Source organism: Haliotis cracherodii, unplaced genomic scaffold, assembly GCF_022045235.1.
Source record: "Haliotis cracherodii isolate W230 unplaced genomic scaffold, xgHalCrac1.p SCAF_6, whole genome shotgun sequence".
Taxonomy (NCBI): domain Eukaryota; kingdom Metazoa; phylum Mollusca; class Gastropoda; order Lepetellida; family Haliotidae; genus Haliotis; species Haliotis cracherodii.
Window position 1 is genome coordinate 34,212,974 of NW_027266319.1, and position 26,959 is coordinate 34,239,932.

Genomic DNA, 26,959 nt, shown 5'->3' on the forward strand with positions numbered 1-26,959 from the left:
GACATTGTACATTCATTCCTTATTTGGTTCCAGAATATATTTCAGTAAATTAAATTGACATATTTCGACCGAACAAAGTTAAAACGAGCCACGATAACGTGGGCCCTATAACGGGGTGTTGGCGATTTTTGTTCGCCAGACAATGCAGCAACTGTCTGTTGTTTGGAAATATTAGTAATCCAGCACCCTGCTTGAATGTAACTTGATAGTATAGATAAGCGGCAGGGTCACGTTCACGTAAACAAAATCCAACAAGTTTATACACATTTCGTTAAGTCATTGCCTACAAGCGGAACCTGAAGTGTTGCGAGAAACATGGATGGCCTAAAACAAAGACAAAATATTTTTATTTTTTTTATTTCATGTCTGCTGGAGGATGGAAGGAATATTTGTCTGCTATTTATTTTCACCTCAAGCATCCAGCTTTCTGTTCTGTACCCCCCACTACACTGTATCACACTGTGAAAAAGGAGGCCAAGCTGGATATTGCTTCACATCACATCAAGCAGTGGCTCGCTTCACAGGAATTGTATTCCCTGCCACAGAGTGGTCGCCTCTAGACTGTTTGTTGTTGTTTTGAAATGTAAACTGAAGATGGTTGCCACGGTTTTACAATTAACCCTTACAGACTCACATGGCGTGAGGTATAGGGCTTTGTGTGATAATAATATTACTTTATAATAATAATAACAAGTACCAAAATAACAGTTAATATATCAATCAACTTGTTTCAAGAATAAGTCTATTTTTTAATTAAATCTAAATTATCCTTAAGTTTGGTTTGTTGCATTATGTGCATAATATCCTTGAGTTCTTTTACAAAATTATCAAAATACAGGTACCTTTTAATGACTAGTTGAATACAGACTTGGCTGACATGTCAAATATGTCATCAGACATCATCAGTATAAATTATTTTTGGGTAGCTATTAATGTTTTCACAAGATATGTAAGGCTGTAGAACCTTAAAAAACTAAACACCTGACTCTGCTTTCAGGGCAACGAAGAAGATATTTTCACATACAACATGTACTCTGCCACGAATTATAAGACACAAGTTGTGAATTTGATCATTAGAAAGTGAGATCTAATCTACGATGTAAGAGTATCATATTTATGTGGGCCCCGAATGAAACTATTGTATCTCATGCTTAACGAGTGCTTACTCTCAAGACCACTATGTGCAGATATATGTCTTACATTTAGACTTGGGGCTGTCAGGTAGCCTAGTGGTAAAGCGTTCGCTCGTCACGTTGAAGACCCGGGTTCGATTCCCGACATGGTTACAATATGTGAAGCCCATTTCCGGTGTCCCCCGCCGTGATATTGCTGGAATATTGCTGAATCGGCGTAAAACCATACTCACACACTCACTACAATTAGACTTACAATTACCTGGATATCTCAGAAGATCTCGTGGAAGATTTCAACCACAGACCCCATAGCTCACTGAATGAACGATCGACTGATCACCTGATATTAATAAGAATATGGAGGTTGTTGTAGAGTCTGTTGACCTGATAATCTGACTAAATGGGTAATCTTTAAACCAACAAAAACAGTTTGGGCTTTAAGTGGGTGATAAAGTCTGATCTTAAACATCCTTTTCAAAGAGACTACATACAAATTTGACTGAGGAAATAGGTCATCAAAAGACGATACTATTGTGATGGTATACCTATCTATCAGAGACTAATTAAACCAGTCCCTAACAACGTGATATTGTTTTATACAAAGTGGCAATCCCTTTAAGTCACTATAAGGAAAATCATACACGGGAAATTTGTATGGTGTATTCTTTACAGGAAGTACATTATTTCCATTCCCAGAACAGCAACGTCTCAGATGACGTGATGTACGAGGCTAACAATGACAACACATCGCACGATTGTTCACACGCACATCGCATCACAAAAATGTAATTAATTTTCTGTTGTTAAAAACCATTTTCCTTAAGGCAAAAAGTCGCGTGATATTGCGCAAAATTCCCACAATGTGACTGTTTATAATTCTTCCGTCGACAGGCAACAAATCAGTGTCTCTTAAACTCACAAACTCACTAACGGGATCGGGTGGTCAGGCTCGCTGACATGGTTGATGCATGTTAACGTATCCCAAATTGCATGGACCTGTGCTCATGACATCAATGACTGGAATGTCTGGTCCAGGCTTGATTATTTACAGACCGCCGTCATATAGCTGGAATATTGCTAAGAGCGGCGTTAAACAAACAAAAATCAGTCGGTAGGGTTGTGAGTTGCCACAGTGCAACCGTGAAACAGAACAATAGATTTTGGGTTTGAATCCCGGTTTGCCCCAATTATGTGTCTAGGTTTGTCAGCACCATACCTGTCCTCATGGGTTTCACAGAAGTGGTAAACATCTGAGGCCTGCATTACTTCGGGCTTTCCTCCCACATTAAGCTGACATGCCTAATATAACTGGAATACTGTCAAAAGCGACGTTAACCCAACTCACTCACTCACTCATTTTGGTGTAACTTTCAAACAACCAAGTATATGACATTGAAAAAACACAGCCTGCTTGTACACATGTATTTTATTGACACCATACATTACATAAAACCTCATACAACTTACTACGCTGTTATCAGTGTACCTTGTTTTAATCCTTGTTATCAAGGTACAAAAATGTTATGACAGAAAAAAACATCCTCTCAGTTTGTTGCTCCTCAGATTGTGAGGTCATGTATCTGCCTTCTTGTCTGCGATGGCCCTGTTTGCTCTCAGTACGTCACCCGGGCTGGGGTAGGGACGCTGCTGGAAGAGAGGCCCCGATGCTGTCACGTCCACGCCCGTTTTGGCCTTGCCCCGCTGATCAAGTCCATCAGACCAGCCCCCTCTGCAACAGATGGACAACAGTGAACACATATTCTGAAGATATGACAGGATACAGGAGCTGTGTTTCAGCAGCAGAGGAACTGTCATCCCTTCATTACACCTCACACTCACCGCAACAGCTTATATTTTCATGTGTCCTGTGCTTGTATACACAGAGGTTTCAAGATTACTTGCAATATTGACATATACTTTCAATATGATACAGTAGTAGACACGGGGGTTAACCCAACTCATCCACATTTCAAGGATGTTCCTTAGGAGTTTCAGAATGTCAGTGCCCAACACACTCACTGACTTCAAATATTACCCAGTGTCCAACACACTGACTGGTTTCAAATATTACCACGTGTCCAACACACTCACTGGTTTCAATTATTAACCAGTGTCCAACACACTGACTGGTTTCAAATATTACCACGTGTCCAACACACTGACTGGTTTCAATTATTAACCAGTGTCCAACACACTGACTGGTTTCAAATATTAACCAGTGTCCAACACACTGACTGGTTTCAAATATTACCACGTGTCCAACACACTGACTGGTTTCAATTATTAACCAGTGTCCAACACACTGACTGGTTTCAAATATTAACCAGTGTCCAACACACTCACTGGTTTCAAATATTAACCAGTGCCCAACACACTCACTGATTTCAAATATTACCCAGTGTTCAACACACTCACTGGTTTCAAATATTACCACGTGTCCAACACACTCACTGGTTTCAAATATTAACCAGTGTCCAACACACTCACTGGTTTCAAATATTAACCAGTGTCCAACACACTCACTGGTTTCAAATTTTAACCAGTGTCCAACACACTCACTGGTTTCAAATATTACCCAATGTCCAACACACTCACTGGTTTCAAATATTACCCAGTGTCCAACACACTCACTGGTTTCAAATATTGCATTGTGTTCATCAAACCCAGGAACAAGGGAGATAATTCACATTGTAGACATCCCATCAACTAAACACATTTGAAAACTGAAAATTTTCACAAATTGTAGTTGATACGTTCCTCATGGTTAACAGACTTATCGGAGGGCAGATATTACCCTACAAACACATCAGTGGTGGATATGTCTAACCATGACTTGGGGGCTCATTTTACAACCATGCAATATCTGATGGATACATGATCAGTACAAGTCAAATTAACTTCATCTTTCACCGCTCAACTTCCTTCATACAACTAATCATATGGACATACATAAACTCAGAAAAGGAATGGCAGGTCAAAAAAAGAAAATCCATTGATTAGAAATTATTTCAATTGATTAATTAATTCAATTTTCAAAAGGGGATCTGGGAACCCTTTTTGATTCGTCCTCTGCATCTGTATATGAGTGAGTATGGTTTACACCACGTTAAGCAATATTCCAGAAATAGGCTTCCCAAATTGTACCCACGTGGGCAATCAAACCTGGGCCTTTGGCATGATGGATGAATGCTTTAAACTAGACTACTCCATCGCCCCCATCTATGTACAAAATATCATGTTCCTTACCGAGGAATGTCCGAATATGAAGCCGGATCCATGGGGTCAAGGCCATCTCTTCCTCGACCTGAAAATATAGATGAATACAATTGCAGTTATCTGCTTGTCAGTCTTTCATAGTCTTTCCATTTGTAAACTACATTTCAGCTGCATGGCAACTTCCTGAGGGAAGGGCATTAACTGACTATAAAAGCCCAGTCCTCACCCATGCCGAACTGGAGTTTCAAGGCCCGATCGTAGCGCCACTTGTGGCTATTATATGTTTTGTCCCTTCTATGTCCCTCCTCTTGTTAAATCAGATTCCACCTCTCATATCACTTGCATTTGCTTCAAACAAAATGGTGGCAACCAGTCAAGATGATCTGATCGATAATAATTTTTTCCACTGGCGATGTCAACCGGCGTCCGATAGCCAGCCAGGTAATGATGAGGTAATGAAGACTCCTTACACAATGTACATCCTGTAAACTGATAGAAAATCATATTTCTCTACACTGTTCGTATTGTTTGATAATATCCTGCATACCACCTGTACCAAAGTGCCACACTTAGGGTTCTTATAATTTTAAATATATATAGTAATAGCTGCCACCAAAATAACACAATATTGGAATATATTATTCCTGATAAAATAATAATTTCACACAATTTCTTCCGACCATTGCAAGTTGTATCATTGGGTGCTTTTTAACTGAATCATTGGTAGATTGGAGGGAAATGTGTGCATGGCTTATTGCTATTTCCGGCTTAGTGCTATTTCCGACTTAGTTTACAAGAAAATACACACGGTAATCTTAATCTCAGCATATTAAACAATGCCTTGGAGAGCAGGAAATACATTTTAAATAGTAAATCATCATGTCAAGTTATGTTTTACATAAAATTTCATATTTTTTAATACCAAATTTGTTAAACCTGTTTATTCATCTGAATTGATGAAGGGATACCATATAATACTTGATAAATCTTTTTTTACACTATGAATCATAAACAACTTCTATTCTAATCATTTTTAAACTCTGAAACTTTCAACGTAGATCATGTTAGGTAGGCAGAGCATGTATACTGTTTTGTTGGTCATCTACCACCTAAGACTCCACCTCAGTTAAACCGATCATCATCTATAACGCTCATTAATTGCAGTGTTGTAGTGAGGGATCACTGTAATACAAAAGCATGATAAAGTATCAAACTTTTATGAGAACAAATCTACAAAGTTTATTTCAACAACATCAACCACTGCATCGTGAGCATCGACTACTCTGACCTTTTCTATCATCTCGCCTCCTCCTGTCCCGATCCCTGTCTCTGTCTCGATCTCTATCCCGGTCCCGACTGCGGTCCCTATCACGCTCACGGTCCCAGTCGCGGTCCCTATCACGTCTATCACGTCGTCGCCTCTGCTCCACTTCCTCCTCTGAGTCGGAACTACTGTCGTCACTCTGCAAAGAGTCCCAAAGATGCACAGGGATATTACCAAAACAGGCGTATCACTAGAGCACTGTTGGCTGGAGTACTTCATATTTTGTAAATTTTTGTTTTGTTTGTTTGTTGTTTAACGCCACACTCAGCAATATTCCAGCAATATGACGGCGGTCTGTAAATAATTGAGTCTGGCTCAGACAATCCAGTGATTGACATCATGAGCATCGATCCACGCCATTGGGATCGATGACATGCATCAACCAAGTCAGTGAGCCTGACCACCCAATTCCGTTAGTCGCCCTAGGACAAGCATAGTCGCCTTTAACAGGAGGCATGGGTTGCTGAAGACCTATTCTACCTTGGATCTTCACGGGTCTATTTTATAAATAGTTAACAAATCCAAAACAGGAAGAGAAGAGTAATCAGAATCCTAACCTCACAGACTGCTGCAGTAGCTACCCTATTATTTGTAAGGACTAAGTGAAAACCTTATTTCATTAGTCAGGGTGTGTAGCAGGTTCTGCTTGTAGAAGACAAAATGTTTACTATGTTTACATGTTCTGTAAGTTTTATTCAGTTCCAATTTGTAGCAAAATTGAAGCACTGGCAACTGGTTCAGAACCATAGCCCTCAAATGCATCAAGTCAATACTCAGGCTAGTGCACAAGAATGAATTTCAAAGGCGGTGTAGATATATGGGGTAAGTTCAATGCTGTAATGCATCATGATTCTGTCTTACCACTGCGTGCCAACTTATGTTGGTGGAAAGTGATGCACATATAATGTAGAGATACAACTTTGGTAAAACCCACGAGTACAGGTATGGTGCTGACAAACCAAGAATCATAAAGAGGGTGAATCTGGGACCATAGCATCCTGGCACACCTAGGGGACACAACTTTGCACAGTGAATTGTGGCACCTTGAACAATATGGCCTCCAGTGTCCCCAGAAGTGTAAAGATTTACTCAATGTATATCCCTGGACCACCATCTTCTTGTGAGGTCCTAGATTCATACAACATAATACCAGTACTTATAACAGAAGAACATGGTAAATGGTATCAAAATGAACTGTAAAAAGTGTTTTCTTAACATAAGTACATGTGTCATCTAGCCATTATCAGTTCCTCAGTGAGAACCATGGTCCTGGGCTTCCTTCCACACTGAGACCCAAGGTCTTGGGCCTCCTTCCTCAGTAACACCCATGGACCAGGGCCTCCTTCCGAAGTGAGACCCATGGACCTGGGCCTCCTTCCACAGTGAGGCCCACTGTGAAAGGGGGTGCAGGACCATAGGTTTTGATGTGAAAGGAGGCCCAGGTCCATAGGTCTCATCCTTGAAGGAGGCCCAGGTCCATGGGTCTCACTGGAAGGAGGCCCAGGTCCATGGGTCTCACTGGAAGGAGGCCCAGGTCCATGGGTCTCATCCTGGAAAGGGGCCCAGGTCCATGGGTTTCACTGTGGAAGGAGGCCCAGGTCCATGAGTCTCAACATGGAAGCAGGCCCAGGAACATGGGTCTCACAGTGGATCTAGTACTGGCCACTCACCATTGCTTTGCCTGTGTCCATGTCTTCTTCATCACTGTGTTCATCCATGTCCAGTATGCCCCCGACCTTGCCCAGCACAGCTGTAACAAACATCACACACACTGCTCAAAACCAAGCATGAAAACCAAGGGGTTTTTACCCCAATGTTGAAACCACAGATTTAGGGGTTCCCGAGATCAAAAATACTTTAGCAAAGAACTAAGGCTGCAGGGATGCTCCTAAACCCTTAACCACAGATTAATGAATTAAAGCATCATGAATCATCTATGGACAATGTTGGAATCATGTTGAGCTTTTAACAGGTTTATTGTGCTGCATCAGCTTGACGTGGGAGGAAAGCCCAAAGACAGGCAAGTGTATAGACCTACAACCCTACGATGAAAACCCACAAGCAAGGGTAATCAATGGCACGATGTAGACAGACAAAGGTCCATAAGGGGATGAATCTGGGATTTGAAAATACGGGGGCGGTCGGGTAGCTTAGTGGTTAAAGCGTTCGCTCGTCATGCTGAAGACCTGGCTCGATTCCCGACATGGCTACAATGTGTGAAGCCCATTTCTGGTGTTCCCCGCCGTGATATTGCTGGAATATTGCTAAAAGCGGCTTAAAACCAAACTCACTCACTCACTCACTTTGAAAATATGATCACCAGATCCTGCCTTTACTGGTATGGCTAAGGGACATAACTCTGCATAAGGAGTTGCAGTGCCTTGGGCCACCGGGCCCCCGAGTAGGGTGCACACTCAATACACATGTATTTACAAACTGATCATTCACCATGAACAAACAATCATCATCTGATTTTACAATGCACATGTAGTGAACTCTTATCATTCAGAGGAATTTTACATTTTAACAAGTTTAACAACGGAAAATCAATGCTCTTGATAATATAAACAAAAATTGACATGCATCTTTCAAATGTCTGTACAGATGAAACCACTTCATATTAGATATCATTCGCAAACTAGCCAAACTCATCAGCCTTGCCATCAAATATGCATAGACTCGTAAATGTAACTACAGAATTCCAGCCTAGTTCGGCAAGGGGGAAACGGGAGTTTTACAGTCAGTTGACTCCCTTGATGAAAGATGGTTATTGATCAATCTAAATACACCAAGACAGCTGTGTAGATACCTTGTAGCTTTTCAGCTGGCAGTGTGATCTGAGCCTTGGGGTGAGAAGGGGACAGCCAGGCTACTTGGTCAGTCACCAGGTTCCAGTAGTAGTAGCGCCCCCTGAAACACACAACACAGTAGTAGCGCCCCCTGAAACACTCAACACAGTAGTAGGGCCCCCTGAAACACACAACACAGTAGTAGCACCCCCTGAAACACACAACACAGTAGTAGCGCCCCCTGAAACACACAACACAGTAGTAGCACCCCCTGAAACACACAACACAGTAGAAGCGCCCCCTGAAACACACAACACAGTAGTAGCGCCCCCTGAAACACACAACACAGTAGTAGCGCCCCATGAAACACACAACACAGTAGTAGCGACCCATGAAACACACAACACAGTAGTAGCGCCTCCTGAAACACACAACACAGTAGTAGCGCCTCCTGAAACACACAACACAGTAGTAGCGCCCCTTGAAACACTCAACACAGTAGTAGTGCCCCCTGAAACACACAACACAGTAGAAGCGCCCCCTGAAACACACAACACAGTAGAAGCGCCCCCTGAAACACACAACACAGTAGAAGCGCCCCCTGAAACACTCAACACAGTAGTAGGGCCCAATGAAACACACAACACAGTAGTAGCGAGCCCTGAAACACACAACACAGTAGTAGCGACCCATGAAACACACAACACAGTAGTAGCGACCCATGAAACACTCAACACAGTAGTAGCGCCTCCTGAAACACACAACATAGTAGTAGCGCCCCCTGAAACACACAACAAAGTAGTAGGGCCCCCTGAAACACACAACACAGTAGCAGCGCCTCCTGAAACACACAACACAGTAGTAGGGCCCCCTGAAACACACAACACAGTAGTAGCGAGCCCTGAAACACACATCACAGTAGTAGCGACCCATGAAACACACAACACAGTAGTAGTGCCCCCTGAAACACACAACACAGTAGTAGCGACCCATGAAACACACAACACAGTAGTAGCGCCTCCTGAAACACACAACACAGTAGTAGGGCACCCTGAAACACACAACACAGTAGTAGCGAGCCCTGAAACACACATCACAGTAGTAGTGCCTCCTGAAACACACAACACAGTAGTAGCGAGCCCTGAAACACACATCACAGTAGTAGCTCCCCCTGAAACACACAACACAGTAGTAGCGAGCCCTGAAACACACATCACAGTAGTAGGGCCCCCTGAAACACACAACACAGTAGTAGCGAGCCCTGAAACACACATCACAGTAGTAGCGCCCCCTGAAACACACAACACAGTAGTAGCGAGCCCTGAAACACACAACACAGTAGTAGGGCCCCCTGAAACACACAACACAGTAGTAGGGCCCCCTGAAACACTCAACACAGTAGTAGGGCCCCCTGAAACACTCAACACAGTAGTAGTGCCCCCTGAAACACACAACACAGTAGTAGTGCCCCCTGAAACACACAACACAGTAGTAGTGCCCCCTGAAACACACATCACAGTAGTAGTGCCCCCTGAAACACTCAACACAGTAGTAGGGCCCCCTGAAACACTCAACACAGTAGTAGCGCCCCCTGAAACACTCAACACAGTAGTAGTGCCCCCTGAAACACTCAACACAGTAGTAGTGCCCCCTGAAACACACAACACAGTAGTAGTGCCCCCTGAAACACACATCACAGTAGTAGTGCCCCCTGAAACACTCAACACAGTAGTAGGGCCCCCTGAAACACTCAACACAGTAGTAGTGCCCCCTGAAACACTCAACACAGTAGTAGTGCCCCCTGAAACACTCAACACAGTAGTAGTGCCCCCTGAAACACACAACACAGTAGTAGTGCCCCCTGAAACACACAACACAGTAGTAGGGCCCCCTGAAACACACAACACAGTAGTAGGGCCCCCTGAAACACTCAACACAGTAGTAGGGCCCCCTGAAACACTCAACACAGTAGTAGCGCCCCCTGAAACACACAACACAGTCGTAGCACCCCCTGAAACACACAACACAGTAGTAGCGCCCCTGAAACACTCAACACAGTAGTAGCGCCTCCTGAAACACACAACACAGTAGAAGCGCCCCCTGAAACACTCAACACAGTAGTAGGGCCCCCTGAAACACACAACACAGTAGTAGGGCCCCCTGAAACACACAACACAGTAGTAGCGCCCCCTGAAACACACAACACAGTAGTAGGGCCCCCTGAAACACACAACACAGTAGTAGCGAGCCCTGAAACACACATCACAGTAGTAGGGCCCCATGAAACACACAACACAGTAGTAGCGCCTCCTGAAACCCACAACACAGTAGTAGGGCCCCCTGAAACACACAACACAGTAGTAGCGAGCCCTGAAACACACATCACAGTAGTAGGGCCCCATGAAACCCACAACACAGTAGTAGCGCCCCTGAAACCCACAACACAGTAGTAGTGCCCCCTGAAACACACAACATAGTAGTACTGCCCCCTGAAACCCACAACACAGTAGTACTGCCCCCTGAAACCCACAACACAGTAGTAGTGCCTCCTGAAACACACAACACAGTAGTAGCGCCTCCTGAAACACACAACACAGTAGTAGTGCCTCCTGAAACACACAACACAGTAGTAGCGCCTCCTGAAACACACAACACAGTAGTAGCGCCCCCTGAAACACACAACACAGTAGTAGCGCCTCCTGAAACACACAACACAGTAGTAGCGCCTCCTGAAACACTCAACACAGTAGTAGTGCCCCCTGAAACACACAACACAGTAGTAGCGCCTCCTGAAACACTCAACACAGTAGAAGCGCCCCCTGAAACACTCAACACAGTAGAAGCGCCCCCTGAAACACACAACACAGTAGAAGCGCCCCCTGAAACACTCAACACAGTAGTAGCACCCCCTGAAACACACAACACAGTAGTAGCGCCCCATGAAACACACAACACAGTAGTAGTGCCCCCTGAAACACACATCACAGTATTAGTGCCCCCTGAAACACACAACACAGTAGAAGCGCCCCCTGAAACACACAACACAGTAGTAGCGCCCCCTGAAACACTCAACACAGTAGTAGCACCCCCTGAAACACACAACAAAGTAGTAGCGCCCCATGAAACACACAACACAGTAGTAGTGCCCCCTGAAACACACATCACAGTATTAGTGCCCCCTGAAACACACAACACAGTAGTAGCGCCCCCTGAAACACACAACATAGTAGTAGCGCCCCCTGAAACACACAACACAGTAGTAGCGCCCCCTGAAACACACATCATCCAGAGGCAAGTGAGTTAACTGACTTTAAAAGTCCAGTTTCCACTCTTGCCGAACCAGGCTGGAATTCCTGGGCTTGATCGTAGCGCCACCTGTGGCTATTATGAGTTATGTCCCTTCTATGCCTCTTCTATTGATCAGATTCAACCTCTCGTATCACTTGCATTTGCTATAAACACAATTGCGGCCCAGTCAAGACGATCTGATCGATAATCAAGATCTATATTGTGATAAAACGAGTATTCCATTGCGATGTGCATCAAATCACGTGAGCACCTTGATTAAAAACATGAAAAGATTTAGAAAATATCTGTTGACAACAAGTTGCCGGTGCAAATGCTTTGCAAATCTTGCAATCGACCGAAATCGGCATGACAGTTTACGAACAGGATTTCGATTTCGTTGCTCGGTTTTGATTGGACTATCCATAGACTTGTTAGTCCAGCCAAAATGTAACTTCATAATACCAGCCTAGTTCGGCAAGGGTGGAAACTGGACTTTTATAGTCAGTTAACTCACTTGCCTCGGGAAGATGTGAAACACACAACACAGAAGTAGTGCCCCTTGAAACACACAAAACAGAAGTAGTGCCCCACTGAAACACACAAAACAGAAGTAGTGCCTCACTGAAACATACAAACCACAAGTAGTGCCCCACTGAAACACACAAAACAGAAGTAGTGCCCCATTGAAACACACAAAACAGAAGTAGTGCCCCACTGAAACACACAAAACAGAAGTAGTGCCTCACTGAAACATACAAACCACAAGTAGTGCCCCACTGAAACACACAAAACAGAAGTAGTGCCCCACTGAAACACACAAAACAGAAGTAGTGCCCCACTGAAACACACAAAACAGAAGTAGTGCCCCACTGAAACAGACAACAGGGGGCTGCTTAATTACTGAAAAAATAGATATGCTGTTTCAATCTTACATAATATACAAAACAAATCTCGAGTTATTTTTTATAGTGGGATAAGAAGATAACAACAACGTACGTGCTTGGATCAGCAACTTCCTGCCAGCCCTCAGGAAGTGGGTATTTCCGCAGATGGCGATCTCTTCTCTTCAGCATGACTGGATCTGTCTTGAACTCTCTCAGGCCATATCTTTTTCTGTGGATACAAATAATTTGTATAATTTGAAATTACAATTACATCGTCTTTAGTAACACATACCAAATCGCCATCAGACAACCACAGAACTCTATACTAGTATACAGTTCTAGTCCATGCTCTAAGGACCCGTGAAGATCAGAGTAGAATAGGTCTCCAGGAACCCATGCTTGCCGCCAAAGGCAACTATGCTTGTCGAAAGAAGTGACTACGGGATTGGGTGGTCAGGCTCACTGATTGGATCGATGCTCATGATGTCAATCATTGGATTGTCTGGTCCAGACTTGATTATTAACAGACTGCCGTGATACCGCTGGAATATTGCTGAGTGCAGCGTTAAACAACAGACAAACAACCCATGCTCTAAGAGTTATATGAGTAAAGCTGCTAAACCGTTTCTAAGAACACATCTAAGCATTGCATGATACAATTACTTTCAGAATATTGTTGCATATTTAAGTTTCGTATTAATTAAGGTGACAACATAGACAGGATAGTACCAGTTATTGAAAGCATGCAAGTGATCACATGTGCATCTGTGCTACCTACAGTAGACTTTACCATGTTAACGCTGATGGTACACACCTGCAGTTGGCTTCACACTGATGGTACACACCTGCAGTAGACTTCACACTGATGGTACATACCTGTAGTAGACTTTACACTGATGGTACACACCTACAGTAGACTTCACACTGATGGTACATACCTGCAGTAGACTTCACACTGATGGTACACACCTGCAGTAGACTTCACACTGATGGTACATACCTGCAGTTGGCTTCACACTGATGGTACATACCTGCAGTAGGCTTCACGCTGATGGTCCATACCTGCAGTAGGCTTCACACTGATGGTACACACCTGCAGTAGGCTTCACACTGATGGTACACACCTGCAGTTGGCTTCACACTGATGGTACATACCTGCAGTAGACTTCACACTGATGGTACATACCTGCAGTAGGCTTCACACTGATGGTACATACCTGCAGTAGACTTCACACAGATGGTACATACCTGCAGTAGGCTTCACACTGATGGTACATACCTGCAGTAGACTTCACACTGATGGTACATACCTGCAGTAGGCTTCACACTGATGGTACATACCTGCAGTAGACTTCACACAGATGGTACATACCTGCAGTAGGCTTCACACTGATGGTACATACCTGCAGTAGACTTCACACTGATGGTACATACCTGCAGTAGGCTTCACACAGATGGTACATACCTGCAGTAGGCTTCACACAGATGGTACATACCTGCAGTAGGCTTCACACTGATGGTAGGGGTTGGCTCTGTTTGGACAAGCAGCAGCCTCATACAATAAGGGTTCTGAACTCAAAGGGAGCACACCGGGCTGAGCGTAGTCTTCTACTGCTTTTGTTGGCAGCGCCTGATCTTCAGGCTCAGGTTTAGCCGGTTCATCATAATCCTCAGCAAACACCTCCTCAATCTCCTCTGTTGAACATTATTCAGGGATAAAAATATTACATACAGCATGTATACAAGGTGAGGGTGTTATACATAATTTATACCACATGATTTGATATAATTCGTAATCGTTATCCATTGAAAAAAAGCACAAAAAAATAAAAATGATCCATAAATGTACTGAGGTAAGTTATAAGTAACTGAAAGGTGCAATTTTAAAACCTTTGACTTAAATAATTAGCAGCTGATTAGCATGAAGTCAAATGACTCCAAAGCAAATCTTATCATTGAAGCCAATAGCCAACATTATGAAATACGAATTAAGTTGTTAATTATAACCATTTTCAAGAGTGACGTCACTGATAGTGTGTCATGCTATCAACTTCGTTATAGCGAGAGTCATGACGATAAACATAGCAGTGCACATATTACTTTGTAAGGAAATCTCTACAGCCAAGTTTGTTGACCAAGACAAGCGTGCAGCACTCAAAGTTTTGAATATGCACTCACCAGGTTGTTTTGGCTCAGGCTTCTTCACTTCCTTTACAATACCTCGTTTCGCTAGCCTCGCCGCGAGAGCAGCTGGGAGCGGCATGGCGACAAAGATTTATCAAAACCAATAACTATAACATGCACATGATGTAAGTTTCTCAACAAACACAATATCGTTTCAGCCTTGTCGGGAAAACAAAGGGACATAAGCAATGCGCACTGGCAAAGTTACCCCCCTTTGAATACCGCTACGAAAACAAACCAGCTGCTTTGTGAAGCTTGGTGGCCGTCTTTGAACAAAAGTCAACGGGTATTATTCGACAGAATGAACTTGTTGCATTCTTCTTCAGCGATTGAGACGATATAATAATTCGTTTCAACACAGATGTGCAGAACAACAAAATTCAACAAAGCCTAAAAATTAAACTTCATTCCTAATCTCATTAAAATCAGATCTTAGTTCTCGCTTGTTTAGCGGTAACATCTGATTTGAATGAGATTGCCACTTTCCCGTTGATATTTTTTAATGATTCGTTCATGCTTGATTCGGTTCCAGTTAAACGTTGGGATACATAATTATGTACGTGCTCACAACTTTGTTTCAACCTATAGCGAAAGAGTTTATTGAGTGAAAATTTTAAGTATAAAGTAGTCATTCATATAAACAAAATATATTAGTTAAATTAAGTTAAAATTGGTCCATATCCTAATATAAGTTTCCATAATGTCTCAGAACGAGAGAGCGTAGCATTCAGGGTGGCATATCCGATTTCTGTATCTCAAAAAGACACATGGGGAAGGCTCATGCCACTGATCGTCACATGTTCCGGTCAAAAGTGTTTGTGAGCCGACCCACATAACTGTGGTATCGGTTACATCCCCTTTCAGCAGCAGCTGTGTTGTAGCGGGACTGTCCATTATCTGATTGATTCTGGGGTCAGGAGACATAGACTTACACAGGCTTTTCCCAAAGCATTGACAGCATTATTTTAGTTATTAATGGACTTATTCAAATATATTATACTTGTTCACATCTAACATTATTTGTCCAGCTAGTGTATATCACGATGTTCATTCAAATAATAATTTTGTTTCGAAAGTTAACCATACCGTAAGAGGAGTTAGGCCAAGAAAGTGTTTACTGTGGGGGTTAAAGTTAAATTGAACTCTTTTCGAATCTTCTCCAAACATGCAAGAACTCCTGACATATCACCCCCTCTCGCCACCTATATCTAACTACAGTTGTGTACACTTTTCTGCATACATGTTCCAGTTTTTTTCTACTGAATGCTCTTATGCGTTGTGTTTTTTTCATTTCTCCACTCTACGTCATCCTAAATACGACATTTACACGTTACCCATTACAGTTGATCTAGCCACAGGAGTCTGTATCTAAAAATAGACGCCCTCGTGCATATTCATGACCATCTCCACACGCGAGCCCGGGCTTCGGGCTCGCGTGTGGAGATGGTCATGAATATGCATGAGGGCGTCTATTTTTAGAAACGGACTCCTGTGATCTAGCTTTCAGTCACCTGCGGTCTGCAGTGGTAGTCTATTCTGGAATGTTATGTATTTTTGCATAATGTTCCCACAATCAAAACTAAACGACAATAGTATATTGTACAGATACACACAAGTAGAGATTGCTGCAGTGCATCAATTGTTCCCCGCCATATAATGTAATTTGTGCAGAGGAAGGAAGTGTAAGCTATGGGAGGAGAGAAATGGTGTAAAGTACAAATTGATTGTGATTAATGTAGTTATCTTTTGAAAGCACAATAAAAGAAACAGAGTCTTTAAATGGTCAGCACAATGAAAACCAAGGCAAGAAAACACATAACTAGGCCTGTCAGGCAGAACTTGATATGTACACACTATTAGTACCAATAATATAAAAAAAAAAATTGATTACAAGTCCTATTTGGGTAACACAACAAATGTCACTCTAAAACATGCTTTGGCAGCAAATACATATATTTCTGGTCAAAATGTCGGTTGGCTTAAATAAAACAAACTTTTTAAATAATAAACACGAATGTAACGAATCCACTGTAAATAGTCCAAATGCAAAAATATCTTCACGCATTCCTCAAGGGATTCCCATTTATCAAACAGCAAGCTAAGAACATACAGGTTGGTCAAGTCATCTATAAATATTGAGAATTACCTTACATATTGTAAAAACAAAGCTCATAGGTCACATTTAATAAAACTTCGTTTAAGTAATCACAAACTAAAAACTGAAACTGGTAGATATAAAAATAACCCACCAACCCCACTGGAACAACGTCTCTGTGAAACATGTGATGTCTCAGAAGATAAGCAACATTATGCACCAACTTGTATAAAATACAACCAAGAAAGAGAATCACAAATAATCCTCACTCATGATAAAGAATTTGGTACACTCTGTTAAAAGGAACATTTTTTAATACTTTTACCAACAGTTATCCAGACACAACTTCAAAGATCTGTTATCATATCAACAATTTTAAACAAATTCCTTGTATGCACAACATTACCATTGTTTTGCTCAATTCTCATGTTGTTTCCATATCATTATAATACACTAGTTCTAATATAAAATTGTTATCATATGCCTCCTTTGTATGTTGAATGTACCTGTGTGTTTTAATCATCACTTATTGTGCACATATTTTTTAGTTTGTGAAAGTGTAATATTGCCACTGTCTCTTCGTGGAATCTACGCAATACATATCTAATCTGAACATCTTTTTTGTATGATAGCTTCTAACAGTTGTGTACAGGGGCACGGCTGGACCAATCGCCTAATTCGCTATGCAGAGTTGTGCCCCTTGGGGATGCCAGATACCGTTGGTTGGTTGGTTGGTTTGTTGTTTAACGCCGCACTCAGCAATATTCTAGCTATATGACGGCGGTCTGTAAAAAATCGGGTCTGGACCAGACAATCCAGTGATTGATATCATGAGCATCGATCCTCGCAATGTGGGATCGATGACATGCATCAACCAAGTCAGCGAGCCTGACCACCCGATCCCGTTAGTCGCCTTTTACGACAAGCATAGTAGCGTTTTACGGCAAGCATGGGTTGCTGAAGAACTATTCTATCCCGGATCTTCACGGGTCATACCTATGACAGTGTGTTTGAATCCCGGTTCGCTCCGATTTTGTCGTCAGCACAAAACCCGTGCTCGTAGGTTTTATCAAAGTGGTGAACGTCTAAGACCTGCATCGCTTCCGGCATCACTTCGGACACGCCGTGAGATAAGTGGAATACTATTCAAACCCAACTCCTTCACTCACTCTTGTGTAAGGTTACGTTTAGTTAATTGGGTTTGTGTTGTGATTACTTATGGTTTAGATATGAAGTATGTTTAGAAGAATGTTACTATGTTCAGCCAAACATCGTGAATATATCGGGTGCACGGGTGGCCCAGTCGTCTAAGGCGCCGCAATTCGCTGTGCAGTGTTGCGCCCTTTGGGCACGCCAGAAACCTATGATTGTTGGTTCGAATCCCGGTTCGCCACGGTTATGTTTCTAGGTTTGTCAGCACCATACCCATGCTCGTGGGTTTCACCGAAGTGGTAAATGTCTCAGACCTACATCACTTCGGGCTTTCCTCCCACATTAAGCTGACAAGCCGCGATATAACTGGAATACTGTTAAAATTGGCGTTTAACCAAACTCACTCACTCACTCGTGAATATATCATGCAACCGTATTATTGTTTAAGAAAATAATTGCAAACTACAGACCAACCTGTTGATTAGCTATGCACCCAGAAGCAAAGAGCATATACGGGTGTATAATCTCTGCCGGAAGTTAAAATAAACTGTCAAGGCAATAACCGCCGTAAACCGCCGCATGAAACGGTATGAATCATACATTACATCCAGTGAACTGCTTGAAACAATACTGTACTCAACTATGCACAGCAAACGCCATAGATGTTATTATGAAGACAGGTAATTACATTTTTCATATCAAATCCGTTGTTGTACATGTGTTGTTTATGGAACAAAGTCATCCTTTATGGAAGCTTGGAATTTAATCGTATTGAAAAATAAGTTGCAATAGCAGGGTGAAGGGAAAAGATTGAGTGCGCGTAACAGGCTTGACCTAAATTCCTCCCTGGATCCTTTCTCGATTGCTGCCCGAATAACATACGATACATTGCAAGGTGTAGTGGACAATAGAGCTGTTCGGGTAAGGGAGATAATCACTCACTTTCAGTGACACCGCTTGAATAAGATACGATGTACAGCGATGAAAGGCTAGTGCGTGATAGGTGAGGTGAGGTGAGGTGAGGTGAAATGGTGTTAAAACGTCGCGTCCAAGACTATTGCACTTATATAGCGACGTGTATCTGTGTGTGTGGCTGCTTGTACTCGTCTGGACTGATGCCGATTTATAGTGCTAGCTCACGGAGATACCATGCCGCAGTTTCACATTAATACCCCACTCAGACACAGTATACTGACTCCGAGCCGACCAGTCCTTGTTTTAGCCCCTTAATGCCGAGCGCCAGACAGGGTAACAACAAGTACCTTCTTTTAACGTCTTTTGGTATGACGCGGCCGGGGATCGAACCAACCCCAGACCTTCCGCTCTCCGGGCGGACGCTCTACCACGGAGGCGGTCACCCAGTGCGTGATAAAGCTTTACACTACGCCTAAAGCTAAAGGAGATAATCACTTCGCATATTTTTTCGCACAAAATATACACCGGTTAACTTTAGCGAAATGAAATAAATATCATGTCGTAACATTTTTAGCTCTTTTAAAAACAAATTGAATACATTGCATGTGTTATCTCCATTACGAAACGTGACTAAGTTTCAGAATGTGACAGGCGATTGGGTAAAACATGTTCAGATTAAGCCACTCTCATTTGCATATTCGTTTCGGTAACTGCATGGTTTGAAATTTCAAATAAACCAACATGTCGACATACATGCGATAATTCCCTTTATACTTCCAAACAAAGAAGAACAAAACAAAAGTTAGCAAAATATTTTATGAGCATAATTCCCCAAGCCTTCTTATACAATCTCATATTCAATTAGTTCCACCTATAATGTCACCAGGCGTGCCAAATAGATAGGTAAAGTTTAGAACTATGTGAATGGTAGTGAATTGAGTACAGTGTAGTTTCTTTAAGACTTAGTATTGTGGCATTAAAGACGCTCAAAGTAAAATTGTCATATACATGAATCAATTCAACTCATTACCGGAATTGGGGTGGTCGGGTAGCCCAGTGGTTAAAGCATTCGCTCGTCACGCCGAAGACCCGGGTTCTATTCCCGACATGGGTACAATATGTGAAGCCCATTTCTGGTGTCCCCCGCCGTGATATTGCTGGAATATTGCTTAAAGCGGCGTAAAACCATACTCACTCACTCACTCATCACCGGAATTGAATTTCACATGTATTCAAATATTGCTTGCCATCAGTCATCATCAAATATCATTACATGATATATAACATAGATAGAAAGTAAGGGTGTGCTCTGGTATTGTAATGTATTTTTCTTATCAAATAATCTTATGAACCAACTGAGCAAACATCATTTGATTTTCGCTTGAAGCTACTATAATATGATCAGTAGTTTGACCTTTTTTAATTCTTTTTTACTAGTATGCCCGTCATTTACAAATGTAATGTAATGTTACAAAATCAAATTTTCATTGGAAACAAAATGAGAACAATGGTTGCAAAGTTATCATAAAACCTTAATGAAATACAACACATGCCTTACAGGGTAAACACGATTATCATAGTAGTAAAATCAAGAAAATTACAGTCACGTCACGATTCTCCTGCATAACCTACAACCTGTAAAATTGATGTAAATGTATTCATTTGAAAATAAATTATATATACTATTCTGTCCAAAGTCATCACAAGTGCATACATTGAAACATCGCTTGAAAAGACATATTATGCAGTCTTTACCTTTGCCATTGAAACATCGCTTGAAAAAATATATTATGCAGTTTTTACCTTTGCCATTGAAACATCGCTTGAAAAAATATATGATGCAGTTTTTACCTTTGCCATTGAAACATCGCTTAAAAAAAATATATTATGCAGTTTTTACTTTTGATTCTGCAAAAAGAAGTACTTATACTCAAACGTTTATTATTTCACATTCTTCACATGAAGCGTTATGTTTATAGATTTTTGATAGAGAAGGAATTTTTATGTAGTGAGTTGTATGGTACAACAGTCATTCAAACACCTTGTAGGATGACTTGCCTAGTGTAAACCGCCGTCATATAGCTGGAATATTGCTGAGAGCGGCGTAAAACAACAAACCAAACCAAACCAGCCTACTGTAAAATAGAAATCATTGAGAGATTCTGTCGTCACATCACTGTCATGCAAAGCAGAAGCTTGAATGTCTTTTGAAATCTTTCTACAAATATCCAAGCGTTGATAGTTATCAGAACAAAATCAGAAAAACAATAAAATTCACTTAACATTCCTTGAGAGCAACTTTGTCGCTTATTTTACTGACAGTTATGATTATATTGTTCTGCTTTTTGACATAATTGTTCCTTTTTCAAAAAGAAAAATCCATTTTAGATTTGATGTTCCATCTTGTATGGTATCAAAACAATTCTAGGGGTGTTTACTTCCTATATTTTGCTCATCTATTGCAAATTAAAAACACAAAACAAAACAAATAGTCTTGACATACACTCTACTACAGCCATATTATAAATTTGTTGTTCATAATTACAGTTGTTATAATATAAACATAAAACTACTGATTTTGTCATATACAATCATATAGCTTTATATTACAATTAGGAAAAGAATGAATATAATTTGATGTCTTCAAATTGATCATCTGGCTAAATACGTGTTCAATTAAAAAAATGAGACATTAAGATATGAATATGGTGTTTTCTCTTCCAAGTGGCTGCTTGTTCATTTTACTTGTTGTAGACTTGCTGAAGTCTTATATTGAGATTGATCATATTTGGGGGGTGTAAGGCACATTATATGTTGATAATGAAAAAGCATAAAAAGAGCCACGAGTTACAAACAAGTAAATTAAGCACTGCAAAATACAAACAATTTCTTAATTAAATAAAAATTATTCAAAACAATTCGCATCGAAATAGTCACAAAAAACGGATTGTGGAAACTATATAACTTCCTAACAAGGGGATTGTCTATGCAAACGTCCCCATGGAAATAGCCTGAAAAATATGTGGCACATCTGGTAGCCTCTCATTTTTCGCATCGAAATACATTCAAACACGTGTATGAAACATTATTATCTCCTTCCTTAACTATTAAGGCATAACATAACGTAAAAATGTTTACCTAGTTCGGCAAGGGTGGAAACTGGACTTTTATAGTCAGTTAGCTCACTTGCCTCGGGAAGATGTGCAGGTCTTAGGCGTTCACCACTTTGATGAAACTTACGAGCACGGGTTTTGTGCTGACGACAAAATCGGAGCGAACCGTAAATGTCGTACTGTCTATGAAAAGCTCTCTACAATACAAGACCGTAAGACAGGTGTATTCAGGTACTCAAAAAGAAAGAAAGAAATCACATGTCTTTCTGTCTATGTAAAGCTCTCTACAATTAAAGACTGAAAGACAGTGATATTCTACCAAACAATATCTTAAAAAAACAAAAAAACATCGCGTCGTGCTGCCTATATAAAGCTCTCTACAATACTCCACTGAGCGAAGGCGATGTTCTAGAGTGGAGAGCTGTAGATGACATTGACTTTGAACACAAAAGGTTTACGCCCTCGAGCACTTTCCTGAAAATTACTTGCCCTAGTAGATTCGACGATGATGTTGACACGAGGACGGTAAGAATGTGCTCTACTGTGTGACAAGTAGTACCTCAGGGTTTTTTGGTTGCTATAGTGTTGCGTACTCTTAGTATAGGGACTGTATTAATGTTCATTAATGTATTGTTTATTCACGTTTTATATGCAAGAGCACGACTTGTGAATAAATATTTTGAAATGTGATGCCCAATGTTTCGAAAGTGTTGCCGTTGTTTACCTCGTGGGGTATGTTTGGGGTGGTTCAGCCATTATTTCTAGAAATCGCCTTCGTGCAGTCTGATACTGATACTCACCAGGTACATAACAACATTAGAATTGCCCCAACTCATTGCCAGTGTTTACATTCGTAACCGCTTCCGGTGTACAGAGTTATGTCCTTTTGACCGTAGGCGCTTGTCGCAAACACACGAAACCAAGGTTATGATCGTCATGTTGTGACGTCACGAGTAGAAGGAGAGAAAGGGGAGTACGGGGAGAAGAGAAGAGGGGAGTACAAGAAGAGAGAGGCGAGAGAGAGAGTAAGGGGAGGAGTGAGGGGCGAGTACGAGGAGGAGGAGGAGGAGATGGAGAGGCGAGTAGGGGGAGAGGAGGGAGGCGAATACAGGGAGAAAAGAAGCGAGGAGAGAGAGAGAGGCGAAATCGGGAAAGTGAGAGACGTGAATACGGGGAAGAGACAGGAGAGTACGGGGAGAGAGAGAGGCGAATATGGGGAGGAGAGAGAGGAGAGCACTGGGAGGAAAGAGAGGCGAGAACGGGAAGGAAAGAGGGGCAGGCACAGGGAAGAGAGAGAGGCGAGTATGTAGAGAAGAGAGACGACTACAGGGAGGAGAGAGAGGCGAGTACGGGGAGGAAAGAGGGGCGGGCACAGGAAAAAGAGAGAGAGTCGAGTATGTAGAGAAGAGAGACGACTACAGGGAGGAGAGAGAGGCGAGTACGGGGAGGAGAGAGAGGCGAGTACGGGGAGGAGAAAGAGCGGCGAGTACGACGAGGTGCGAAAGGCGGGTATGTGAAGGAAAGAAGGGGTAGTATGGGGAGAAGAGAGAGGCGAGTGCAATGAGAAGAGAGAGGCGAGAGCTGGGAGGAGAGAGAGAGAGAGGCGAGTATGGGGAGTGGGAGGCGGGTACAGGGTGGAGAGGGAGAGGCGAGTACGGAGAGGAGAGAAGCGAGTACGGGGAAGAGAGAGGCGAAAACGGGAAAGAGAGAGAGAGGCGAGTACGGGGAGGAGAGAGAGCGGCGAGTACGGGGAGGAGAGAGAGGCGAGTATTTGAAGTAGAGAAGGGGAGTGTGGAGAGGAGAGAGAGGCGAGTGCGATGAGAAGAGAGTGGCGAGTACGGGGGAGAGGGGCGAGTACAGGTAGAGAGTCAGGCAGGTACGGGGAGGAGAGAGGCGAGTACGGGGAGGAGAGAGAGGCGAGTACGGGGAGGAGAGGGAGACGGGAACAGGAGGAGGGGCATCCCAGCAGTTGAGAGTCTGGCCACTACTCTTTTAATTAAAACACAACAATAATACCTTCACATTCTGTTTATATGGTCACAAACGTAGGTGAAAAGAATACAATGTCCCAGGTGGGAGAACACATCACCAACACCGCCATTATTTTCTTTTTTTATAATTAGAAAACGAATCAAGAACAAACTTTACTACATTTGTGCTTACTATTACTAATAGCTATGCATATCTTTGTTGAAAATCTATTACAAGCCTCCTATTAACATCCACATACAAGAAAGAAAGAGGACATGATGGATATTACCCATATGTACAACAGAAATGTGCATTTTGTCCCAAACATCCCAGTATCTGCCACCAATATATTTGACCACAACCATCATATTCTATTCCGATGGATGCAAAAACATAAATGCAAATTTGTTTTCTTCTGCTACGGGGAGGGGTATGTCGGCACTTGAGAGTCTGGCCACTACTCTAGCAATTAAAACACATTGTCAACAATAATACCTTCACATTCTGCTTATATGATCACAAACGCGCCTGTGTGACAGCGTTCAACACAAGCCCCAGCTTTTCTATTTTGAGCCCATCACGAATCAGTAGTCCGTTAGCGGGAGTGGTCTTCTGTTTTCAGCATGCGAGTTAAGGCAGGTTGGACGGCCAATTTTTCAAAGTTAGAGGAAGGAAAGTTTTACAGAAAAATGTCTTTCCTTCCGGTACATATATTGATTGTGATATTTTTACAGTGTGGGCAAAGAGGTGACGCTGATTAAAATACTTCCGTATGTCTGCAATTGGTTTATGCCCAAAGTAGGTTCCCTTTATCATGTAAAGATTTCCAACTTTTCTATTCCACGGGGAACTGTTGGCAATATCAGCTCCATATATAAGTCAAACCTGGAGAAGTGTTCCATGTAGTAGAGGTAGTCATCTTTGTAATGTTCAGGAACATAGTAAATGTCTGACTGACCAATAAAGAATCCATCTCGCTTCCTTGAATTGTTGAAAAGCATAACTGTGAAACTGTTATATCTGTGAATATCTACCATTTTCAAAGCTTTTAGACCAGCCTGGTAAACTGGCGACCCTACTTTGGGATGTTCAACCCGAAAGCCATTTTCCTTCTTAGAATGTTGTACAACTCTTGCCTTATAAACCCAGAGTTTGTTCAATGGTAACATGTGAATGTTCCACACATTAAGCAAGACATCATCGCCCATGTACAAGTATCCGTCAACCCGGAACTGCATTTTCATGGCTTCTATCAAACAGTGCTGACCAAGCCAACCATTGGCATGATCGACCTCGATGAAGGTCAAGGGCTTGAGAAGGAGCTTAGCGTGAGGGTCAAATTTATCTTTGTTGGCTCCACAATAGATGATGTGAGGGATGTGCAAGCCGTACATTGTCTCCAGAAACTTGAGGTTCTCATAGTGGGGAAAGTTGAATACTATGATTAACAAAATATTTGGATATGTAATGATATCTGTAAGTTTCGATGTTATTAACGATTCATTGCTACAATAGGAAGCTATTTCAGCAGCATGCAACACAGCCGCAGGTGACTGCGTAGCTTGGGAATATATCTGGGCTGGAGTTTGTTCAGCTGCCCAGAATTTGACATTGACCTGTTGATCCGTCATACGAGTTTGTGTTGGCAATTTCTCCTCTTTTATGTATCGAGCACCGTCCTTTAGAGAACCAAACTGAATTCTTTTTGGTTCCTTGTAGCCAAGTGCCACAAGGTCCTTGATCCAAAAGGGAAGTCAGCTTTGCATCTCTCTCCTTCCAAAAGTTCTCATGTACCATGTCAGTCGATAATTTAGTCATGCAGCCAAAAAATGGTCTACTTGCTTCACATCTCCATTTGGACAGGAAATCAACAAGGTGTCTGGAAATAGAGATCCTTCTCTTCTTTTGCATCACTGAGATAGGAACTGGAGTTCCTCTTCTGGACAGCATTAGGCGGGAAGAACCCTACATTTCCTCCCATCTCCCACAAGAGTCTCTGAGCCCAGTAGCCTCTCCAAATATCACACACTCGGAATGTCGTGGTTGTTGGAATGAGGAGTGCCCATAATGCATCATACAAGAAAAAGGTATTCTGGGAATTAAAGGGAGCAAAAACGCCAGCTGGAACAATTGCTGGTGGAGCTCTTCCATCAAAGGTCACATTCAGTTGAGAATGGGTTTGTTTCTGGGTCAGTCTGAAAATGGCATCCATATCTGGATCTCCGTTGACCAAACCCTGCTGAATGGATGGTGTTTTCCAGTGATTTAGTAGATATTCTGTTGTTGGTCTTTCTCCTGCAGAACCAAGCGGATAGCCTCTTGGCCACAATGTTGGCTGTCCAAAATGGCGGTAGGGATTAAAGAGTCTTTCCCCACTGTACAAGATTCCCCACATTGTTGGATCAAGTTTGAAAGTTTTCAGTAGATCAAGAGGACGATTGTCATCATCAGTTTCATTAATTACCTTTGCGCCATGGGCTATTGCAAACAGATATCCCATCGTCTTTCTTGCATAGCTCTCCTCAGGCAGAAGTGACTCTGTGCCAAAACCCAGCCCACGCTGATCTTCTAAACTTATAAAAACACAGTTTTTGTTCCTGAAACAATAAAATGTGTTAACTGATCATTTAATGTTTAGACTCGGGGGCACAGGTGGCCCAGTCATCTTAGGCGTAGCGATTCGCTGTGCAGAGTTGCGTCCCTTCTGCACGCCAGAAACCTATGATTGTGGGTTCGAATCCCGGTTCGCCCCAATTATGTTTCTAGGTTTGTCAGCACCATACCCATGCTCGTGGGTTTCACTGAAGTTGTAAACGTCTGAGACCTGCATCACTTCGGGCTTTCCTCCTACATTAAGCTGACACGCATTGATATAACTGGAATAATGTTAAAAGC

The 26,959-nt window shown here is 42.2% G+C and overlaps 2 protein-coding genes and 1 pseudogene across 2 annotated transcripts; 1 reads left to right on the forward strand and 2 right to left on the reverse strand.

Annotated features, from left to right (window-relative positions):
* Positions 1-2,541: 2,541 nt before the first annotated feature.
* On the reverse strand, positions 2,542-14,980 carry LOC139445608 (polyglutamine-binding protein 1-like). The gene is made up of 8 exons (XM_071226770.1): positions 14,813-14,980; positions 14,131-14,329; positions 12,747-12,863; positions 8,483-8,583; positions 7,344-7,423; positions 5,638-5,812; positions 4,380-4,437; positions 2,542-2,862 (listed from the first exon to the last, which is right to left on the reverse strand). Exons 1-8 carry the CDS (start codon positions 14,895-14,897, stop codon positions 2,706-2,708), a joined length of 972 nt encoding a protein of 323 aa, XP_071082871.1. The 5' UTR covers positions 14,898-14,980; the 3' UTR covers positions 2,542-2,705.
* Positions 14,981-15,585: 605 nt separating this feature from the next.
* On the forward strand, positions 15,586-23,403 carry LOC139446375 (octapeptide-repeat protein T2-like). The gene is made up of 2 exons (XM_071227709.1): positions 15,586-15,636; positions 22,990-23,403. The coding sequence occupies exons 1-2, from the start codon at positions 15,586-15,588 to the stop codon at positions 23,401-23,403; spliced, it is 465 nt and encodes a 154-aa protein (XP_071083810.1).
* Positions 23,404-24,694: 1,291 nt separating this feature from the next.
* LOC139446376 (uncharacterized) lies at positions 24,695-26,579 on the reverse strand (annotated as a pseudogene).
* Between the last annotated feature and the right edge of the window lie 380 nt (positions 26,580-26,959).